The sequence below is a fragment of the Ranitomeya variabilis genome, chromosome 5, assembly GCF_051348905.1.
Source record: "Ranitomeya variabilis isolate aRanVar5 chromosome 5, aRanVar5.hap1, whole genome shotgun sequence".
In the NCBI taxonomy this organism is placed as follows: Eukaryota; Metazoa; Chordata; class Amphibia; order Anura; family Dendrobatidae; genus Ranitomeya; species Ranitomeya variabilis.
The window spans coordinates 101,292,595-101,316,431 of record NC_135236.1 but is presented as its reverse complement, the minus strand read 5'-3'; the positions used below and the strand labels follow the sequence as shown (position 1 = coordinate 101,316,431).

At 42.6% G+C, this 23,837-nt stretch overlaps 1 protein-coding gene across 1 annotated transcript in view; it reads right to left on the bottom strand.

The window, feature by feature from the left end:
* ANTXR1 (ANTXR cell adhesion molecule 1) overlaps window positions 1-23,837 on the bottom strand; it is a 211,227-nt gene that overhangs the window by 109,290 nt on the left and 78,100 nt on the right. The window contains exons 9-12 of the mRNA XM_077263047.1: window positions 6,924-6,984; window positions 6,139-6,237; window positions 2,512-2,581; window positions 2,138-2,216 (exon numbers count right to left, since the gene is read on the bottom strand). Coding sequence (XP_077119162.1) covers window positions 2,138-2,216; window positions 2,512-2,581; window positions 6,139-6,237; window positions 6,924-6,984 — 309 coding nt within the window. The remainder of the gene's footprint in view (window positions 1-2,137; window positions 2,217-2,511; window positions 2,582-6,138; window positions 6,238-6,923; window positions 6,985-23,837) is intronic.

The window sequence follows — 23,837 nt, the reverse complement described above, 5'->3', positions numbered from 1 at the left end:
TTTCAACGTAATGAAGCCGATATGGAGGCACACCCATGTGTCGCTAGAGGATACTCCATACGGCACAGCATGATAGGGTTAGTCTCTTCTAGAAAGAGTTAACCCTCAAATATACCAGAGTTGTCTTAAAGCAGTTACTGGCAGTAGCTTCCTAAATAAAGTTTGCAGTCACAGCTAAGTTGCAGCAGCTGAAGTTCGGTTTCTCTGTTCCAGATGTGTCACAAAATAATAACACAAGAAGAAGGCTGCTCTCACTGGGAGGTATGGTGGTAAAATAGTTCTTTGTCACAGAAATGTACAGAATGGAGCCTTAAAACTCCACCATTACACAGAATAAAATGTGTCATGAATTGAAGATCTCAAAAGTTGACCATAGACATTAGATTAGACCTGGGCAAAGTACAGGTCGAGACAGCCAAAGGCTGTAGACACTGGCCCATGGGCTGCATCATGCGGCTATCATTTCCCACCCTGCGTCCCGATGTCACCGCTATCTGCATTCTAAGGATGTACATAGCGGTGAATATAATGGTGGAGGAAGGGGACTCCGGCTCCTTCTACCACCATTCAGCATTTATATCACTAGACGGCATCTGAAGTGCGGCAGAACGTCAGTGCACACAGCCAAGAAAGGAAAGTCTGACTATGCTGGGTATGTGTCTGTGTATATTAGAGCTATATGAGGGCTCATACTGTATATAGGGTGATTCTGTGGGGTTCATACTGAATATATGGGACCTGCCTGTGCTCATACTGTATATTGGTGTGCTGTGTGTAGGCTCATACTGAATATAAGGGGGCTGTGTGTGGGATCATGCTGTATATAGGTTGTCTGTAGGGGCTCATAATGTCTATAGGTGGGCTGTGTTTGGGGTCATATGGTATATAGGGTGCGGTAGGTGGGATCATGTTGTATATAGGGTGTTTGTGGGGGCTCATACTGTATAATAGGGGGTTTGTGAGGACTTATACTCTGTATGGGGGATTTTGTGTGGGCTCATACAGTATTTATGGGGTCTCAGTATACTGAATTATTTTCAATATGAAATGATACAATTATTTTTTATATGAATATTAATATTGAACAGAATAAATTTCAGCCTATCGATTTTGACCTCCATAACAGTCGCGGACTCTCACGTGACGCCTCAGGAAATTGAATTGCCCACCCCTGCAATAGATAGTCGCCAGCAGACCTTGCTGATATAGATGGCACCCACCACCAGTGTAATGTGTGAGGGACAGCCCAGATTTCTCTGTGAGAGTAAACAATGTTTGGATAGCCTGGAGTATAATTGCTCCAATCTTTTGGTTACGCCTGAGATAAGCTGTGACACAATTGTCTGGCAGTCACTTATTCCCTTTCCCCATTGAAATAACATGCAGATTCAGTGAGTCACACACATCAAGAGTATTTAGGGAAATTAACTAATTGGTTTATATGTAATTTCAAGTTAAAGAGGATGGCCCAAGTTTGAAAGCCTGTTTTTTATGTTTTTCTGGACAATTTATCCAGAAAATCATGGACAGCCAACATTATTTGGAGAAACATAATTAAAACTAAAGTTATATGTAATATAGATAGCTCAATATACTGTGAAAATTACAGTCATAATAACCGGTACAAATTCTTACACCTTTAAAAAAAATCTTAAAAGCACCATTATTTTATGAACAGTGGTAAAAAAGAAACAATTTTTAAATACTCTACAGAAATTTATAGATGGTTAGCAACCCCGGTATTAATTCAGAAACCTAATTTTGAAATTAAAGTTAGATTGCATGTCATGTAGGATCAAGTAGCTGGACATGAGCATGGCTACAGAGAGCATTTATTTTTCTGACTCTCTAGCAAACGTAGCTCACAACTGAATTTTATGGACAGTATTTCAGTTATTCCTAAGACAGGTTATACAACCATGGCCCTGGGAAGTTTAAGGTGCGCTCACTCAGACTTTTTTTTAATATGGATTTTGAAGCTGATCTGCATCAATACCAAACTGACCCTAATAAAGCTTTTCCTATGTAACTGACAGCTTATTGTACGAAATACAACAAATCAAGTCTAAAAATTAAACGACAAATCATATTAGTTACAATATCTCATATAAGCAATACAATAGGTTCTGTGGCTTACACAGTGTGTGCTGGTAATGATGACAGAACTGGAGATGAAGCTCAGGCCATCATTCATGCTGACTTGGAGGGTAGCTGTCCTGCAAACGCAAAAAGATAATTAACAATCAGATCTAGAATTTCTACTTAATTCAGCATTTCTATATCTCTGAAGTATGTTTCTGTCCACTCGCTGGATGATTTGTCTTCTCCATCTACACAGTATAATTGAATTGGTGGCCAAAGCTTTCTATTCTTCACAGTCAGTACTCAAGAAAGGAAACATGGAAAATGCACAGTAAACCATAAAATCTGGTCCATCCAGTAAAGACTAATAAGTGGGTGGCATTAACATAACATATATCTTTATAATGAGTTTGGTGCTTGGTCTCTTACATGCCAACTTCTTCCAGGATGGGTGCAGGGCACAGCAGATATGTGTCTTCCACAACAAGGGGCTTCTCGTCTATAACACAAACAAAACATGTATTACAGCTAAGTTCTAAGAGGAGCAAAGTCCACTTATATTTTATCAATTCTGTAATACGGTATATATAAATGTAATTCTGTTAAGTTTATGGTATTATCAATCAAACTCATCTGCCTCATTGTGACGGAGGTAGGTGTGGACCCTCTTTGCCACTGGTCGGGCATACCCTGGAGGGTAACTAAGTGACTACTGGGTCTTCATTAGAAATTCTGATGGCGAGGGTAGGCTTGGGCCGATAGTGTAGTCACCAGGTACCAATCCAGGGCAGTCCCCGAAACTGCAGCAGCTGACGGTAGGGTCAGAGGCACAACATGAGGTACATAGGGTGAAGAAAGAAACGTGGTCAGTCTGAGGTCGGGGTGGGCAGCACAGAATCAAAATGCAAAGTCAGGGTCATGATAGTAGAGGTCAGACTAAATGAGTAAGCAAGCTGGGTCGGTAACAGGAGAGACAAAACAAACATGTACCTAGTTGGATAACTAGAGACGGACTGAAACTAGAACCCTAAGTTCAGGCAAGGTGTGGAGGGAAGAGCTGTCAAATGTACCCCCTGCTGGCAGGGGATAGGCCAAGGGAAGCAAAACTCTGCAGGACACAGTGGGTTAAATTCCTACAGAGTCTGGCTGCATCTCCCTATAGCAAGATGGAGACTCTCCAGCCACATGAGGACACAACAGTGCTGGGAGTGCACCAAGTTGCAGTTCAGCACAATGGCCTGCACCAAAAACCAGGCTTATCCTGGAGGAGTGTAACTAAGTGACTGCCTGGTCTTCACTAGAGACTCTGATGGGGAGGATAGACTTAGGCCATTAGACTAGTCACCAGGTGCCACTCCAGGGCAGTCCTTTTACCTGCAGCAGCTGACTGAAAGGTTAGAGGCACAACACGAGGTACAGAGGAAAAAGAAAGAAACACGGTCAGATATTCTGAGGTTGGGGCGGGCAGCACAGGATCAAAATACGAAGCCAGCGTCAGGAGAGAAGAGTCAGACAAAATGAGTAAACAAGCCAGGTCGGTAACAGGAGAGACAAATCAAACAAGAGCCTAGATAGATAAGTAGAGTTAGACTGAAACTAGGATTCCAAATTCAGGCAAGGTGTGGAGGGAGGAGATGCCAATTACATCCCCTGCTGGCAAGGGAAGCAAAAGTTTGTAGGACAAAGCAGATTCAATTCCTGCAGAGTCTCGCTGTAGCTCCCCATAGCCAAGTGGAGACTTTCCAGCCACATGAGGATGCAACAGTCCTGGGAGTGCAGCAAGAAGCAGTTCAGTGCAGTGATCTGACACTGGGAGGAGCAGAGCAGTGAACACAGTGAGTAGGACAGCTCTGAGACGGCGTGCAAGTTACCGGCGTGACACTCATTTACTAATGGATACAGTGGACAGAGGGTGCTGTTTCTCCTTATGGAAACCACAAAGCTAGTAAGACTTACAGGGCAGTCAATGCTTCCTGAAAAACGTGTGCAAATTAACTCTCCTCCCATAAAAAATGGCTGTTCTTTAGTCTCCCTACTGGAGGTAGCCACTACAGTAGTACAGTTTCATAGTTTTATAGTTTTTAAGGTGCAAGGTAGACTTAAGTTCATCAGGTTCAACCTATAGCCTAACATGTTGATCCAGAGGAAGGCAAAAACCCCATGGGGCATATATTAATAGCTCCCTATTAGGGGATAAATTCCTTTCTAACTTCACATAAACCAATCAGACTAGTTCCATGGATAAACAGCCCATCACAGAATCTAGTGCACATAACTTGTAATATATTTTTTAGAGAATAGCATCCAGGCCCCTTTCGAATTTTGATGTGGTAGAGAGTTCCATAGTCTCACTGCTCTTACAGTAAAAAAAAATCACCTGTGATTATGATTAAACCTTCTTTCCTTCAGATCTTTAGATCTAGAAGATGCTTGTCACTGTTGAAACTCCATGTGTAAAAAAGATAATTAGAAAGATCTATGTACTATCCCTTCATATACTTGTGCATTGTAATAAGATAGCTGAATTTGCTGTTGAACCATATGCCAAAGTCTTTTTCGGTGACAATTTTACATTTTAGTAAAAAATTATACATTTTATTTCCTCTGTCCAAGTGCATGACCTTATTTTTATTTACATTAAACTTCAATTGCCATTTCTCAGCCCAGCTTATATAAATCCCTCTGTAACATTAAATTATCCTACTCTGTATTGATCACCTTGCAGTGATTTTGAAGTATTTTGCGAGTATTTGAAGATGATACTAAAGTATCATCTTCAAATATTGAAATTCTACTCTGTATGCTCTCTACAAAGTCATTAATAAATATGTTAAAAAGAAGAGTGCCCAGTACTGACCCCTGGGGTGCCCCACTGTTAACTGTGACCCAATATGAGTGTGTTCCATTAATAACCACCCTTTGTTTCCTATAATTGAGACATTATTTAACCCAGTTACACATATTTTTACCTGGTCCTGTCTGGAACTTACCTTTTCATAGAGGTAGTTTGAAAGAATCAATCCCTCATAAAAATTCTTTGGACCCTGATCTAGCAGTCATGTTGGTAGTCCATGGCTGCTGGACCAGAGCTCTGTAAACCTCCTTCTACCTTCCAGATCCCCAACATCTCTTCTGTGTCACGCTCTGGATGGGAAGGTTCGGTGGATGGCACAACACACACAAACAACCATCAAAAAAAGGGAGAGGAAGGCCCTAACAGTAGGGAGTGAGGGATGGGGCACCTCCCAACAACAACCTGTGCCTATCCCTAAACTCCCCTAACTCCCTTTGTGGGTCCTTCCCCTCCACTGCCATCATGTGCCTAGTCCCTAGTTGTCACCTCACAATACCCTGGCTAGTGCACTGGCCAGCAAGGACGCTAGCCTCACCACTGCAGATGGTATCAACACAGGGGGTAGTGACAAGCATGAGACAGATAAGGAAAGCAACAACGAAATTTAACTCGAGCCTCTGCTGCAAAGCTCCACACAGCAGAGGATATGGAGCCAGGACCCCGAACTCCACAGAAGCAGCAGACACCCCGCTGGGACCAGAGAGCTCCAAACTCCTAGACAAACTCTATTACCAACAGTCAGCTGATGTGTCATGTGACTATTTAAAGGATGGTGGGAGTGATCACCACCCACATGAGCTGACCAGCAACAAAGCAGCTGCCAGCAAGTAAACTGACATTAACCCTTGCTGGCCCAAAAGTCAAAACAAACAAAATTAAAGTAGAACCAGAGCTGTCACGACTCCAAAAACGAATCGTGACATTCTGATTAGTAATGACGTTGAGTGGCCAACGAGTCAGAAAAGGCAGCGCTGACACTCCCAAGTAGTAGGATGCTCTCAGGACTTTGATTTGGCAATAATAGGCTACCAACGTGGCTGCTGAACCAGGATCCTACAAATTTTTTACTAGCCACAACATAATGTAATATTGGACCCCAGACAAATTCCCTAATTACTTTTTTTTTTTTTTAATTATATGATTTAGCAACAGACATTTCTTCATTTAAAGGAGACATAATTAAGAAATGAATATATACTTACTGAGGGAAGTCGTATCATTGATTCTAAAACTGCAGAGAACTCGATCTACATTCCGAGCAAAGCGAAATCCATTTCCTCTTACAACCACTTGAAAGGACTCTACAAGCAGATGTTATAAATCACACACATAAATGTGAGAAATTGATTGCTATTTACTTTCTGTTTTTAAAACCTCTGCTACTTTCTACTAGTCAAACATATATGCATACATTTTTAACACAAGCATTTCAGTAATTTATGACATCTGAGCAGTAGATTATTCCATATATCACATAGATAACATCCCATGGTCCACACATACAATCCCCTCTTGCTCCCTGTGCAGTTTTACAGCATTATCTCATGGAAGTGAATGATGATGCCACAATCTAGCACAGCTTCTATAAGGAGTCTGATCGCTGGGAACGACGCTGATCGGCAGAATGGATGCACTTTTATTTCCTTTGGAATTGAGTGTCAGTGCGCATGATCGGCCACTGCGCCATTCTTTCAATGAGTTTGGATTTTTCTGGCAGCCCCATAGAGAATGAAGAGAGGTGGTGTTCCGCATACTCATTGCAGCTCCATTTTGTACCGAGGATAAAAGTGCCTCTTTAGAGATAAAAGTTCCCTCTTTTGCTGATTGGTGTGGCTTCCGGTGGTTCAGATCCCAGCCGATTAGTATGTTACCACCAGTCCCTGGGATACTTGTTTTCAACACCTCTAACCTGCAGCGTATACTTTTAACTACTAATATTACCTTTCAGAATTCTAGACTGTTTTGTAGTGTGATATATGGTACTTACCTCCAGCGCATATACTGGAAGGCTCCGCAGCTAGAATTTCGATACAGGACATCTTTAGGATCTGCATGTTACAGAAGGATATCATAAGCTTAGTTTTATGAAAGTATTTTTGGAATAGAATTATATTTTGTTAAAGCCTTGCCAAAAAGAGAATAATTACACTGTGTGCAGAATTATTAGGCAAATTGTATTTTAGAGGATTATTTTTATTATTGATCAGCTACTATGTTCTGAATCAACCCAAAAGACTCATACATATCAAAGCTTAATATTTTTGGAAGTTGGAGCTTTTTTTTAGATTTGGCTATCTTAGGAGGATATCTGTTTGTGCAGGTAACTATTACTGTGCAGAATAATTAGGCAACTTAATAAAAAAACAAATATATTCCCATCTCACTTGTTTATTTTCAACAGGTAAAACAATATAACTGCACAAAATTTAGAAATAAACATTTCTGACATGCAAAAACAAAACCCCCAAAAATTAGTGCCCAATATAGCCACCTTTCTTTATGATGACACTCAACAGCCTTCCATCCATAGATTCTGTCAGTTGCTTGATCTGTTTACGATCAACATTGCGTGCAGCAGCCACCACAGCCCCCCAGACACTGTTCCGAGAGGTGTACTGTTTTCGCTCCCTGTAGATCTCACATTTTATGAGGGACCCCATGTTCAGATCAGGTGAACAAGGGGGCCATGTCATTATTTTTTCTTCTTTGAGACCTTTACTGGCCAGCCACGCTGTGGAGTATGGAGGCATGTGATGGAGCATTGTCCTGCATGAAAATCATGTTTTTCTTGAACGATACCGACTTCTTCCTGTACCACTGCTTGAAGAAGTTGTCTTCCAGAAACTGGCAGTAGGTCTGGGAGTTGAGCTTTACTCCATCCTCAACCCAAAAAGGTCCCACAAGTTCATCTTTGATGATACCAGCCCATACCAGTACCCCACATCCACCTTGCTGGCGTCTGAGTCCGAGTGGAGCTCTCTGCCCTTTACTGTTCCAGCTCTGGCCCATCCATCTGGCCCATCAAGAGTCACTCTCATTTCATCAGTCCATAAAACCTTTGAAAAGTCAGTCTTAAGATATTTCTTGGCCCAGTCTTGACGTTTTATCTTATGTTTCTTGTTCAAAGGTGGTTGTTTTTCAGCATTCCTTACCTGGGCCATGTCCCTGAGTATCTCACACCTTGTGCTTTTTGTTACTCTAGTAATGGTGCGGCTCTGAAATATGGCAAAACTGGTGGCAAATGGCATCTTGGCAGCTTCACGCTTGATTTTCCTCAATTCATTTGCAGTTATTTTGTGCCTTTTTTGCCCAACATGCTTCTTGCGACCTGTTGGCTATTTGCCATGAAACGCTTGATTGTTCAGTGATCACGCTTCAAAAGTTTGGCAATTTCAAGACTGCTGCGTTCCTATTTTGGACATCTCACAATTTTGGACTTTTCAGAGCCTGTCAAATCTCTCTTCTGACCCATTTTGCCAAAGGAAAGGAAGTTGCCTAATAATTAAGCACACCTTATATAGGGCGTCGATGTCATTAGACAACACACCTCCTCATTACAGAGATGCACATCACCTGATTTACTTAATTGGTAGTTGGCTCTCAAGCCTGAACAGCTTGGAGTAGGACAACATGTATAAAAAGTATCATGTGATCAAAATACAACTTGCCTAATAATTCTGCACACAGTGTATATATGTATTTAAGGGAATCTGTCAATACATTTGACCTATCTAAACTATTAATATGGACATACAGGTTACAAACTCATGAGAAAGTCCTAAATGTATGTCTCATATCAGATTCTTGGTTGTTGATAAATCATCTTTTATTACTTTATGTAGATGACCTCTACCAGGCTATGGGGAGGATGCTGCCTGGAAGATATCTCTGCCTCTAGAGGTTATTCTAAATCAAAGGAGGAGTTACCAGCATGAGACAAGGAATTAACACAGAACAGGAGAATTGAAATTAGTTTTCTTGCAAACACATTTGTTGCAGCTCTCTCAGCTCTGCTGTATTTTAACAATATTTCAACCCTGTTTGTCTGTAATATGGAAGCTGATAGGAACCTGCAGATGTGGTAGGTATAATCACACACAGCTCCGCAGTGAGTTCAGGAGAGCAGACACAGTACAGCAGAGCTAAGCATTGTCTTATTACAAATACAGCTGTAGCACTCCTCTCACAGTGGTCTAAGCTCTACTGTACTCCCCTCCCTTACAATGATTGCCAGTAAGATGGAAGCTCACGAAGAGTTGTAACCAGGCACAGCTTTGTAGTGAGATCAGGAGAGCAGGCTGACGGTCATTACATATAACACTGGTAATGCCTCCTTTCATTTAAAAGCAGATTCTCAGGGAGATATTTGTCTGGCCCATAGATATTAATTTACATATAAAAGATGTGGATTTCTCTTATATAAGACTACAGATTGCAAGGCATCATTTTATTCAACTTGCTATGACTTTCATGCTCATATAAACAGCTCAGGAGGGTTAATCATACAGATAGAATATATACAATAACCCCCATCCAGTATGCAGTATTCTGTCTTTATTGCATAATAGACTGAGGAAACCCAGTACCAGGCCTACTGACCTGACTACACAGCCAGTAAGGGGGCTGTGCAATTTCCTCTGGGAAATTTAATATGCAAATTGCCTCTTCAGAGAGGAAGAGGACTTGAGCTCTATAGCGCTACCTGTTGGAAGCAGCAATCCTACAAGTCACTCTTACCCTTTAATGAGCCTTGAAATGTGACTTAGGATAAAAGCCAAATAAGAATCTCAATTTGCAGACATGGTGTTTCGGGGTATTGCCCCTCCTCAGTGCAAAGTATGAGAACTGATTTGGCTATTTTTCATACTTTGCACTGACGAGGGGAAATACCCCAAAACACTTTGTCTGCAAATTGAGATTCTGATTTGGATTTTAATGTAAGTCACATTTAAGGGTCAAGAGTGACTTGTAGGATTGCTGCTTCCAACAGGTGGCGCTATAGAATTCAAGTCCTCTTCCTCACTGAAGAGGCAATTTGGATACACTAATGCAGCCAGGTATCTTTTTTTTCTAAAACAGTCCAACATTTCAGATAAAGCTTAATCTGAAGATCTGGCAAGGAACTATAGGGAGAGATGATTCTGTTCTGGTGCCGCCCCTGGCGGTTAAAGTTGACCGACTTGTCTCTCTCCATGTATACTTAATGAGAGACCTATCAATCACCTGGAGCAAAGTAGGGAGAAACCAGTCAGGTTGGCTCTGGACTAGGCTCATCTATCCCTATGATCTTCAAGCTAGGTCTGCTCTGAAATACTGGAGTGTATTAGAAAAACATACAAGTCTGCAGTTGTGCCGCCACAATGTGATTTAGGCTGGTGCAGTTCGAGCAGGACGATAGGTTCTCTCTAAGCATTTTATGTCTGACTGAGCGCAGTTCAGATCATAAACATCTCTAATTCAAGACTTCCTGACTGGGCTGTCAAAACTCCCGGGTATTACTGCTGCGGGGAGAGCTGCGTGCCGCAGCAAGGAAGCTGAGAGCAGAGTGGCGGGGAATTCACCTGGTAGCAAACAAGACCTGAACCACATGACAGGGTAGGAGGTGGTTGAGGGTGGCGCCAGACGCCGAGACACAGAGGAGACGACATACACTGGAGAGTAGTTAAACATGCCAAGATCAAAACCAGGAGATAGCGAGGTAACCGAGGGGTGAGACGTAAGGATAGTCACAAAGGGAGCCAAAGGTCAGAAAGACAAAAGAACAAACAAGCAGAGTAAGGCACGGAGAGCAAAACAAGCAAATGCAAACCGAGCACACACTCAAGGGGTCAGACACCCAGACTAAACGAAAGTATAGCTGACAGGGAATCTAAGTCTGGAGTGTGTATAAATACCTAAATACCCCTCCCAGATCCAAAGAGAGGCCAGCAATATTAACCCTGAGAGAGCAGGACATGAACCATGTCCTTTACCATGACAGGGGCTTTTTGATGACAAAAAGTAAAATAGTAACTAGAAGTTGCAGAGCCCCTTTGCAACAAGCCCCTCTCTTGCCACATAATATATGAATTGCATATACTGTATACTCATGCCTCCACAAAAACAGGGAACTAGTTGTGCACTCATTTTGCAAAGTTTCACACCACTGTATCCTATACAAAATTTCCCACTGCGAAAATATGCTAAATATGTCTGCAGATATAATGGCTGTTGAGAAGACTAGTCATGGGTCAGAATAAGAATGCTTTCACTTAGCAGTGACTAGATTTGCACATTTTTACATCAAAGAACATTTTGCAGCATGTAATCCAAACAACAAATAATTAGAAGAACATATGTGCAATAATCATTTATTAGTCTGTAAACAATTATAGCCACTTCTCTATATTTCTTGGAACTGAATTATATACAGTAAACAGAATATATATTTATATGCAGTATATACCCCAGATTCTTAGGAAAAGAAAATTCTGAGACGACATTACTATAAAATTGTCACTCTCAAGGCTCAGGAAAAAGAAACAGTACCGATTTTTCGTACATAACATGACTATTGATCAGAAATGCTAATAGAAAAAAAGCCACCCAATTAGAACTCATCACAGCATTACAGATCAATTAATCTCTTACGACTCTTTCAACCCATTGATTATGTCTCTACTCAAACATTTTAATAACCAGAGTTGATTCTGATGCTCAGAGGAGGGCATCATAACCTTATTCTTCAATTCTTCAGTCCAAACATTTGTTTTACAGCAAGTAAATAATCAAATGAGAATGCCCAACACCTATCAATTGAATTCTATGAGACAGCTTGGTCATAATGTAGTGGCACGTGTACAAATGTCTCTGTGCAAAGAGAGGGAAGCGAGAAGAGCAGGAGGTGTTCGGTTCCCATCATGTCTTGTCAGTGGTGTAATCTTATGTATCCTACCTTTAGCCTCAGAAGAGAGGTATTCTCTTATCTTTTAACCTGACCTATGTTGATAATGTTGAGATAAATGCTGACGACCTGACTCTCAGTGGACACAAAACAAGCTAAAATTTGATTTAAAAACGGGATGTATCATACATTTGTTATTGTTTACTGATTCAAATTTTTAATGACTTTTTTAACACACACACAATCTATGCAAGTATATACACATACACAGTGTACATACACATATATATATACTGTATATGTGCACAGAAACACAACATGCACACACACATACATACATTTATAGTGTACACACGAACAGTTATGGATGACGGTGTTGGCACCCTTTAAATTGTTCCAGTAAATTATATATTTCTCACAGAAAATCATTGCAATAACTCATGCCTTGTAATACACATGTGTATTTCCTTTGTGTGTATTGACACAAAAAAAACAGAGGAAAAAAAGGCAAACTGGATATAATCTCACACAAAACCCAAAAATGGGCTGGACAAAATTGTTGACACCTTTCCAATATTGTGGCTAAACAACTTTGTTTCAAGTATGTAATGCTCGTTCAAACTCATCTGTAATTCAAATTGCCCTGCAGGCTCGGGGTACTGTTGTGAATTTACCTTTTGGCTCCCTCTAGTGGCTACTAGTGTTTTTACTCTGGGTATGTCTATCATCCCTTGTATGTTCACCTGGGTCGTTAGGTCAGGGGTGTTGCTATATTAGCTCCCTGGACCTTCAGTTCAATGCCTGGCAACGTTGATATCAGAGCTAATCTGTAGTGCTCTTGTCTACTGATCCTGGTTCCTGCTTGATTAAGCTAAGTCTGCTTTCTTGCTTTTTGCTATTGTTTTTGTTTGCATTTTTGTCCAGCTTGTACATAATCTGTATCCTATCCTTGCTGGAAGCTCTAGGGAGGCTGGAGTTCTCCCCCCGGGCCGTTAGACGGTTCGGGGGTTCTTGAATCCCCAGTGTGGATTTTTGTAGGGTTTTTGTTGACCATATAAGTTATCTTACTACATTCTGCTATTAGTGAGTGGGCCTCTCTTTGCTAAACCTAGTTCATCTCTGTGTTTGTCATTTCCTCTTACCTCACCGTTATTATTTGTGGGGGGCTTGTATCCAACTTTTGGGGTCTATTCTCTGGAGGCAAGAGAGGTCTTTGTTTTCCTCTTCTAGGGGTAGTTAGTCCTCCGGCTGGCGCGAGACATCTAGCGACCAACGTAGGCATGTTCCCCGGCTACTTCTAGTGTTGGCGTTAGGAGTAGATATATGGTCAACCCAGTTACCACTGCCCTATGAGCTGGATTTTTGTACTTCGCAGACTTGCTGTTATCTCTGAGACCCTCGCCATTGGGGTCATAACAGTTTGCCAGGCCAGTATTAAATGTTTAATGCATTGCAGAAGCGGGATTATAAGAAAGAAAGTTCTGAGTTTTTTTTTTTCTCTCTCTCATTTTTTTTTTCTTTTCCCCTTTACCTCTGAGTGGCTTGTGATTGCTGCAGACATGAATGTCCAGACCTTGATTACAAGTGTGGACCAGCTTGCTGCTCGTGTGCAGGGCATACAAGATTATGTTACCAGAAATCCTATGTCAGAACCTAAGATACCGATTCCTGAACTGTTTTCCGGAGACCGATTTAAGTTTAGAAATTTCAGGGATAATTGTAAATTGTTTTTGTCCCTGAGACCCTGTTCCTCTGGAGACTCCGCTCAGCAAGTGAAAATTGTTATTTCTTTTTTACGGGGCGACCCTCAGGATTGGGCTTTCTCGCTGGCGCCAGGAGATCCGGCATTGGCTGATATTGATGCGTTTTTTCTGGCGCTCGGTTTGCTTTATGAGGAACCCAATCTTGAGATTCAGGCAGAAAAAGCCTTGCTGGCTATGTCTCAGGGCCAGGACGAGGCTGAAGTGTATTGCCAAAAATTTCGGAAATGGTCCGTGCTGACCCAGTGGAACGAGTGTGCATTGGCTGCAAATTTTAGAAATGGTCTTTCTGAAGCCATTAAGAATGTGATGGTGGGTTTTCCCATTCCCACAGGTCTGAATGATTCTATGGCCCTGGCTATTCAAATCGACCGGTGGTTGCGGGAGCGCAAAACCGCAAATTCCCTCATGGCGTTGTCTGAACAGGCACCTGAATTAATGCAATGTGATAGAATCCTGACTAGAAATGAGCGGAAAATTCATAGACGCCAGAATGGCTTGTGTTACTACTGTGGTGATTCTACACATGTTATCTCAGCATGCTCTAAACGTCTTACTAAGGTTGTTAGTCCGGTCGTCATTGGTAATTTGCAACCTAAATTTATTCTATCTGTAACTTTGATTTGCTCACTGTCATCGTATCCTGTCATGGCGTTTGTGGACTCAGGTGCGGCCCTGAGCCTTATGGATCTGTCATTTGCCAAGCGCTGCGGATTTGTTCTTGAGCCATTGGAAAATCCTATCCCTCTTAGGGGTATTGATTCTACGCCATTGGCAAAAAATAAACCGCAGTTTTGGACACAGGTTACCATGTGCATGACTCCCGAACATCGGGAGGTAATACGTTTTCTTGTTCTGCATAAAATGCATGATTTGGTTGTTTTGGGTTTGCCATGGTTACAGACCCATAATCCAGTCTTGGACTGGAAGGCTATGTCAGTGTCAAGTTGGGGCTGCCATGGAATTCACGGAGATTCCCTGCCCTTGTCTATTGCTTCTTCTACGCCTTCGGAAGTTCCGGCGTATTTGTCTGATTATCAGGATGTCTTCAGCGAGTCTAAGTCCAGTGCACTGCCTCCTCATAGGGAATGTGACTGTGCAATAGATTTGATCCCTGGCAGTAAGTTTCCTAAGGGGAGACTGTTTAATCTGTCGGTACCTGAACATACCGCGATGCGTTCATATATCAAGGAGTCTCTTGAGAAGGGGCATATCCGTCCTTCTTCTTCCCCTCTTGGTGCGGGATTCTTTTTTGTGGCCAAAAAGGACGGATCTTTGAGGCCTTGTATTGACTATCGGCTTTTAAATAAGATCACTGTCAAATTTCAGTATCCTTTGCCGTTGTTGTCAGATTTGTTTGCCCGGATTAAAGGTGCCAAGTGGTTCACCAAGATAGACCTTCGTGGTGCGTACAACCTTGTGCGCATTAGGCAGGGCGATGAATGGAAAACCGCATTCAATACGCCCGAAGGTCATTTTGAGTACTTGGTGATGCCATTTGGGCTCTCTAATGCACCTTCAGTTTTTCAGTCCTTCATGCATGACATTTTCCGGAAGTATCTGGATAAATTTTTGATTGTTTATCTGGATGATATTCTGGTTTTTTCTGATGATTGGGACTCGCATGTGGAGCAGGTCAGGATGGTTTTTGAGATTTTGCGTGAAAATTCTTTGTTTGTAAAAGGCTCAAAGTGTCTCTTTGGTGTACAGAAGGTTCCCTTTTTGGGGTTCATTTTTTCCCCTTCTGCTGTGGAGATGGATCCAGTCAAGGTCCGAGCTATTCATGATTGGACTCAACCCTCGTCAGTTAAGAGTCTTCAGAAGTTCTTGAGTTTTGCTAACTTCTACCGTCATTTTATCGCAAATTTCTCTAGCGTTGTTAAACCGCTGACGGATATGACCAAGAAAGGCTCTGATGTAGCTAACTGGGCTCCTGCTGCCGTGGAGGCTTTCCAGGAGTTGAAACGCCGGTTTACTTCGGCGCCTGTTTTGTGCCAGCCTGATGTCTCACTTCCCTTTCAGGTTGAGGTGGATGCTTCGGAGATTGGGGCAGGGGCCGTTTTGTCGCAGAGAGGCCCTGGTTGCTCTACTATGAGACCTTGTGCCTTTTTCTCTAGGAAGTTTTCGCCGGCAGAGCGAAATTGTGATGTGGGCAATCGGGAGTTATTGGCCATGAAGTGGGCATTTGAGGAGTGGCGTCATTGGCTCGAGGGTGCTAAGCATCGGGTGGTGGTCTTGACTGATCACAAAAATTTGATGTATCTCGAGTCTGCTAAACGCCTGAATCCTAGACAGGCCCGCTGGTCATTGTTTTTCTCCCGTTTTGACTTTGTGGTCTCGTATTTACCAGGTTCTAAGTATGTGAAGGCCGATGCTCTGTCTAGGAGCTTTGTGCCTGATGCTCCTGGAGTCGCTGAACCTGAGGGTATTCTTAAGGAAGGAGTTATCTTGTCAGCGATTTCTCCAGATCTGCGACGTGTGTTGCAGAGATTTCAGGCTGGTAGGCCTGACTCTTGTCCACCTGACAGATTGTTTGTGCCTGCTAAATGGACCAGCAGAGTCATTTCCGAGGTTCATTCCTCAGTGTTGGCAGGGCACCCGGGAATTTTTGGCACCAGAGATCTGGTGGCCAGGTCCTTTTGGTGGCCTTCCTTGTCAAGGGATGTGCGGTCATTTGTGCAGTCCTGCGGTACTTGTGCTCGAGCTAAGCCTTGCTGTTCTCGTGCCAGCGGGTTGCTCTTGCCCTTGCCTGTCCCGAAGAGACCTTGGACACACATCTCTATGGATTTCATTTCGGATCTCCCGGTGTCTAAAGGCATGTCTGTCATCTGGGTGATATGTGATCGTTTCTCCAAGATGGTCCATCTGGTTCCTTTGCCTAAGCTGCCTTCCTCTGCCGATCTGGTTCCTGTGTTCTTCCAGAACGTGGTTCATTTGCACGGCATTCCTGAGAATATTGTGTCGGACAGAGGATCCCAGTTTGTTTCCAGGTTCTGGCGATCTTTTTGTGGTAGGATGGGCATTGATTTGTCGTTTTCGTCCGCTTTTCATCCACAGACTAACGGATAAACGGAACGAACTAATCAGACTCTGGAGGCGTATTTGAGGTGTTTTGTCTCTTCTGATCAGGATGATTGGGTGACCTTCTTGCCGTTGGCTGAATTTGCCCTTAATAATCGGGCTAGTTCTGCCACCTTGGTTTCGCCATTTTTCTGCAACTCCGGTTTCCATCCTCGTTTTTCCTCGAGACATGTGGAGCCTTCTGACTGTCCTGGAGTGGATTCTGTGGTGGATAGGTTGCAGCGGATCTGGAATCATGTGGTGGACAACTTGAAGTTGTCACAGGAGAAGGCTCAGCGTTTTGCCAATCGCCGCCGCGGTGTGGGTCCCCGACTTCGTGTTGGGGATTTGGTATGGCTGTCTTCTCGATTTGTTCCTATGAAGGTCTCCTCTCCCAAATTTAAGCCTCGATTCATTGGTCCTTACAAGATATTGGAGATCTTTAATCCTGTATCCTTTCGCCTGGATCTTCCGGTGTCGTTTGCCATTCACAACGTATTTCATAGGTCCTTGTTGCGGCGGTACGTTGTGCCTGTGGTTCCTTCTGCTGAGCCTCCTGCTCCGGTGTTGGTTGAGGGCGAGTTGGAGTACGTGGTGGAGAAGATCTTAGATTCTCGTCTCTCCAGGCGGAGGCTTCAGTACCTTGTCAAGTGGAAGGGCTATGGTCAGGAGGATAATTCCTGGGTGGTCGCCTCTGATGTGCATGCGGCCGATTTAGTTCGTGCCTTTCACGCCGCTCATCCTGATCGCCCTGGTGGTCTTGGTGAGGGTTCGGTGACCCCTCACTAAGGGGGGGGTACTGTTGTGAATTTACCTTTTGGCTCCCTCTAGTGGCTACTAGTGTTTTTACTCTGGGTATGTCTATCATCCCTTGTATGTTCACCTGGGTCGTTAGGTCAGGGGTGTTGCTATATTAGCTCCCTGGACCTTCAGTTCAATGCCTGGCAACGTTGATATCAGAGCTAATCTGTAGTGCTCTTGTCTACTGATCCTGGTTCCTGCTTGATTAAGCTAAGTCTGCTTTCTTGCTTTTTGCTATTGTTTTTGTTTGCATTTTTGTCCAGCTTGTACATAATCTGTATCCTATCCTTGCTGGAAGCTCTAGGGAGGCTGGAGTTCTCCCCCCGGGCCGTTAGACGGTTCGGGGGTTCTTGAATCTCCAGTGTGGATTTTTGTAGGGTTTTTGTTGACCATATAAGTTATCTTACTACATTATGCTATTAGTGAGTGGGCCTCTCTTTGCTAAACCTAGTTCATCTCTGTGTTTGTCATTTCCTCTTACCTCACCGTTATTATTTGTGGGGGGCTTGTATCCAACTTTTGGGGTCTATCCTCTGGAGGCAAGAGAGGTCTTTGTTTTCCTCTTCTAGGGGTAGTTAGTCCTCTGGCTGGCGCGAGACATCTAGCGACCAACGTAGGCATGTTCCCCGGCTACTTCTAGTGTTGGCGTTAGGAGTAGATATATGGTCAACCCAGTTACCACTGCCCTATGAGCTGGATTTTTGTACTTCGCAGACTTGCTGATATCTCTGAGACCCTCGCCATTGGGGTCATAACAGGGTGCATCAGTGTCAGTGTGAACTTTCCGTTGATATTTGAATGAAATTAAACGCTATGGCAGGTGACCCAGGAGGACCCCACTGCTGACACAGACATAAAAAACGCTAGACTGTAGTTTGCCAAAATGTAAGTAAGTAAGCCAAAATCCTTCTGGGAAAGTGTATTGTGGACAGATTAGACCAAGAAAGAGCTTTTTGGTAAAACACATGTCACGAGTGTGTCATGTCCTCTTGGGAGATCTGGGTTAGAAGATCACTACATATTGTGAATCGCAGATCTTCCATTTAGCCTGTGTGTTTGTGTCCCATATTAAATGGATTTAGTTTTGTTTGGTGCTGATGCTAAGAAGTTATCGACCTTTTCTATGCTGGTCGGTCAGAAACTTGCAGCTCCATTTTGAGCTGCTTCTGGTCTGGTCATTACCTCTCCCTATAAAATCTGGCCAGACCTTCTCTGTCTTGCCATTCAAAGCTTTGCTACCTAACTCCTTGGAGATGCTATGCTGAATAGTAGTTCGTTGTTGCTACTGGAGATTGTTGTGTGCTGTTTTTGGGTGTATGTTTTCCTCATTGTCCTGTTCCAATTTGGTTGGTAAATTTATTTCTTCACTATATAGTTTTTTTTGGTGCTGAAGAGGTTAACGACCTTTTCTATGCTGGTCAGTCAGAAACTTGCAGCTCCATTTTGAGCTGCTTCTGGTCGGGTCATTACTTCTCCCTATAAAATCTGGCCAGTCCTTCTCTGTCTTGCCATTCAAAGCTTTGCTACCTAGCTCCTTGGAGATGCTATGCTGAATAGTAGTTCGTTGTTGCTATTGGAGATTGTTGCGTGCTGTTTTTGGGTGTATGCTTTCCTCATTGTCCTATTCCAATTTGGTTGGTACATTTATTTCTTCACTATATACAGTGGGGCAAAAAAGTATTTAGTCAGTCAGCAATAGTGCAAGTTCCACCACTTAAAAAGATGAGAGGCGTCTGTAATTTACATCATAGGTAGACCTCAACTATGGGAGACAAACTGAGAAAAAAAAATCCAGAAAATCACATTGTCTGTTTTTTTATCATTTTATTTGCATATTATGGTGGAAAATAAGTATTTGGTCAGAAACAAAATTTAATCTGAATACTTTGTAATATATCCTTTGTTGGCAATGACAGAGCTCAAACGTTTTCTGTAAGTCTTCACAAGGTTGCCACACACTGTTGTTGGTATGTTGGCCCATTTCTCCATGCAGATCTCCTCTAGAGCAGTGATGTTTTTGGCTTTTCGCTTGGCAACACGGACTTTCAACTCCCTCCAAAGGTTTTCTATAGGGTTGAGATCTGGAGACTGGCTAGGCCACTCCAGGACCTTGAAATGCTTCTTACGAAGCCACTCCTTCGTTGCCCTGGCGGTGTGCTTTGGATCATTGTCATGTTGAAAGACCCAGCCACGTTTCATCTTCAATGCCCTTGCTGATGGAAGGAGGTTTGCACTCAAAATCTCACGATACACGGCCCCATTCATTCTTTCATGTACCCGGATCAGTCGTCCTGGCCCCTTTGCAGAGAAACAGCCCCAAAGCATGATGTTTCCACCACCATGCTTTACAGTAGGTATGGTGTTTGATGGATGCAACTCAGTATTCTTTTTCCTCCAAACACGACAAGTTGTGTTTCTACCAAACAGTTCCAGTTTGGTTTCATCAGACCATAGGACTTTCTCCCAAAACTCCTCTGGATCATCCAAATGCTCTCTAGCAAACTTCAGACGGGCCCGGACATGTACTGGCTTAAGCAGTGGGACACGTCTGGCACTGCAGGATCTGAGTCCATGGTGGCGTAGTGTGTTACTTATGGTAGGCCTTGTTACATTGGTCCCAGCTCTCTGCAGCTCATTCACTAGGTCCCCCCGCGTGGTTCTGGGATTTTTGCTCACCGTTCTTGTGATCATTCTGACCCCACGGGGTGGGATTTTGCGTGGAGCCCCAGATCGAGGGAGATTATCAGTGGTCTTGAATGTCTTCCATTTTCTAATTATTGCTCCCACTGTTGATTTCTTCACTCCAAGCTGGTTGGCTATTGCAGATTCAGTCTTCCCAGCCTGGTGCAGGGCTACAATTTTGTTTCTGGTGTCCTTTGACAGCTCTTTGGTCTTCACCATAGTGTAGTTTGGAGTCAGACTGTTTGAGGGTGTGCACAGGTGTCTTTTTATACTGATAACAAGTTTAAACAGGTGCAATTACTACAGGTAATGAGTGGAGGAAAGATGAGACTCTTAAAGAAGAAGTTACAGGTCTGTGAGAGCCAGAAATCTTGATTGTTTGTTTCTGACCAAATACTTATTTTCCACCATAATATGCAAATAAAATGATTAAAAAAAACAGACAATGTGATTTTCTGGATTTTTTTTTCTCAGTTTGTCTCCCATCATACCTATGATGTAAATTACAGACACCTCTCATCTTTTTAAGTGGTGGAACTTGCACTATTGCTGACTGACTAAATATTTTTTTGCCCCACTGTATCTCTTTACCTTTGGTGAGTGTTTGTATGTTTGCTGCTTTCTGGTATCCCTTTTTTGCCTTTGTGTCTTGTTTACCTTATAGTTCTGTCCAAAGTCCTATGGGGTGGGGGAGGGTGCAGATCAGTGGGTAACAGAAGCATAGTAAGGTCAGAGATTCGGGCCTCTCTACTTTCAAGAGTATCCCTAGGACAAGGATAGTTAGGGTCCCAGTTTCAGGGACAGTTTACCGGGACTTGCTTACCGAAGACCATCACAGGGTGACAGCAAATCATTCTACTATTCATTGAGAACAGAATGAGACCGACAAAAAAAGAACACAGTACCTACAGTCTTATATGGTGGAGGTTCAAAGATGTTTTTGGGTTGCCTTGACTGTGTGCAATGCATCATGAAATCTGAATATTACCAAAGAATTTTGGATTGTATTGTAGTGCACAGTGTCAGAAAGACCCCAAATGTGCTTCAAGAAGCACCCAGAAATGGATGGAAGTAAAGCTCTGAAGAGTTCTGAAGTGGCCAGCAATGTGTCCAGATCTATATCCCATTGAACACCTGTGGAGAGGTCTTAAAGTTGCTGTTTGGAGAAGACACACTTGAAACAGTAGAGACATGTAGCAGTTTGCAGAACAAGAATGGTCAAATATTCTAGTTGAGAGGTGTAAAAAGCTTATTGGTTATAGGAAGCAATTGATTGCAGTGATTTACTCCAAAGGGTGCGCAACAAAATAGTAAGTTGAGGGTGCCAACAATTTTGTCCTGTTCATTGTTTGGGGTTTTCTGGAAAATTATGTCCAAAGTTTTTATTTGTGCGGTTTCAATACACACAATAAACATGTACCGTATATAGCAAAATACGTATCTTTGGAATAATTTTCTTGAAGAAATTGTCTCATTTTCTGGAACAATTTCAAGGGTAACACTAACAATACTTTCGGCCATGACAGTGTATACACATACACACACATATACACATATACACAGTGTACACAATATATACACACACAAACACATGCACAGATAGATACATACACAAAGGCATACATATGTACACAGTGTATAAACATGTACACTGTGTACACATACATTATGCACACAAATGTACTTGAACACACACAGTGTACACGCAAACACACATATACATATGTACACACATACATTCATTCACATTCACACACACAGTGCACACACATTGTCACGCCAGCGACTCGTACGGATGCTAGGTGCCGCCCTACTCACTGCAGTCATTGCTTTGCTCTCCCCAGTCATGGGCTGTCTCGCTGAGCTGCCTTTTGTAGCATTTCCAACACTGCTGCATCCTCCTGCTGCTGGTAAGTCTCCACCATGCTGCAGGGAGGCGGGCTACTTTCTGCAGGTATTTAACCCTATCGTGTACTGCAGAGGTGAGATTCTCTGGCCTATTCCCAAGCTGCAGGAATTTTTTTAGGCTGCTCCTTCCAGCACTCCTTGCCTTATCTCGGTGCTAGTTCAGTTCCTGTCTAGATTCCTGTAAGGTGCATTCTTACATTGTCTCTCCTGTTTTCTGGCCTGGCTTACCTACCCATTTATCCTGATCTCTCCACTCCTGACCTCGACCACGTACATTGAACACATGCTGCCTGCCCTGACCCCGGTTTCTCTGATCACATTTTTGCCTCTGTCCACCTGTATCTCATACCCGTGTCTTTGAACCTCTGGTCAGCTGCTGTAGACTTGGGGACAGCCCTGGAGTGGTAACTGGTGACTACCGGCGGCCAAGCCTATCCTCACCATCAGAGGCTCTAGTGAATAACCTGTAGTCACTTAGGGTAAGCCTGGTCCGCTTTGCAGTTTGTCTACACCCACCAGCATTACACACATAAATTAACAGACACAGTGTACACACATGAACACACACAGTGTGCACAGACATACATAAACATACACAGCAATCACACACAGACACGCACACACAGTGTAGTGCACACACACACACACAAACACAATGAAGGCAGCACTCCAAAGATTTGGTTAAAAAAACATGATGTTTTGATAATCCTTATCTGAGTGATGCTTTGGCTTCGACCACATGAACCTTTTAAATATGGATTAGTAAAACACCCTCCTTGTTTTCAACAAATCTTTGAAGTGCTGCCTACACTTTTTTACTATATTATTTTATCAAGGGTGTAAAGTTGGGGCCTGGAGGCCTGCACCCTTCCTTTGTTTAGATATATTTGTGTACTGTAAATTCTCTGTAAGCTCTATGACTCAAGTCAAGGATTGTGTCACAGATTGTAAACCTGTATCATTGGTGAATTTAACTGCATTGTGGCATGAAGTCTGCTCTTTGTAAAAAGAAAACACCCTTTTGATTTTATAGGGTGCCGTATGCAGTAATGAAACGGTTATATGACTCCACTTGTAGCTTCTGGAAAAATAATTATTCCAAGATGCAGATTTTCACCGAGACACTTTCTGCAGAATCTTGGATGCTGGCCATGGCTTGTTTTTTTTGTTACCTTAGCGAGTTCCTGCTCATGAAGCTACAATTATTGTTTTCTCATATATTCAACTGAATTTAGCACACTAACCCACTTGTGACATTACCGGGAAGATGGTATCTGTGGAGATTTGTTTTTCTCATTGACTGAGCCTGCATGCCTGGATCTGCATGGATCTTCCATAATTGCCTTCAAGGCTCTTGAGATAGAGATCACAATCCTAGGCTATGATGAGTTTGTGTTCTGCTGAAACCTGCTCCTATGATATTATTTTACAAGCAATTATATATCATTTTGTATTTTCTATTTAAGGTAAATTTTCGCAATCCTGCTTTCTGAGCCAAGAATACTGACAAAAACTAAACTAGATACAGTAGTTCTCTTAAGGTTAGACATCTTCTAGCCTTTGTGTTGTAGGTGGAGTTGGAGCTTAAAATATCTCCAAATTTATTCCAAGTACAGAAATAGAGTACTGAATATTAGCAAAATTGGAACATGCTTCCTAAGATTTGATATATTACTTTACGCCATCTATTAAGATTTGAAATATTAAATTCTTTTTACCCTTTAAAGAGAAAATTTGCTAAATATATCAGATATTTTTCAGTAGATCACAGCCATGGAGTTGGAGTCTGAATTTGGATCTTCAGCAG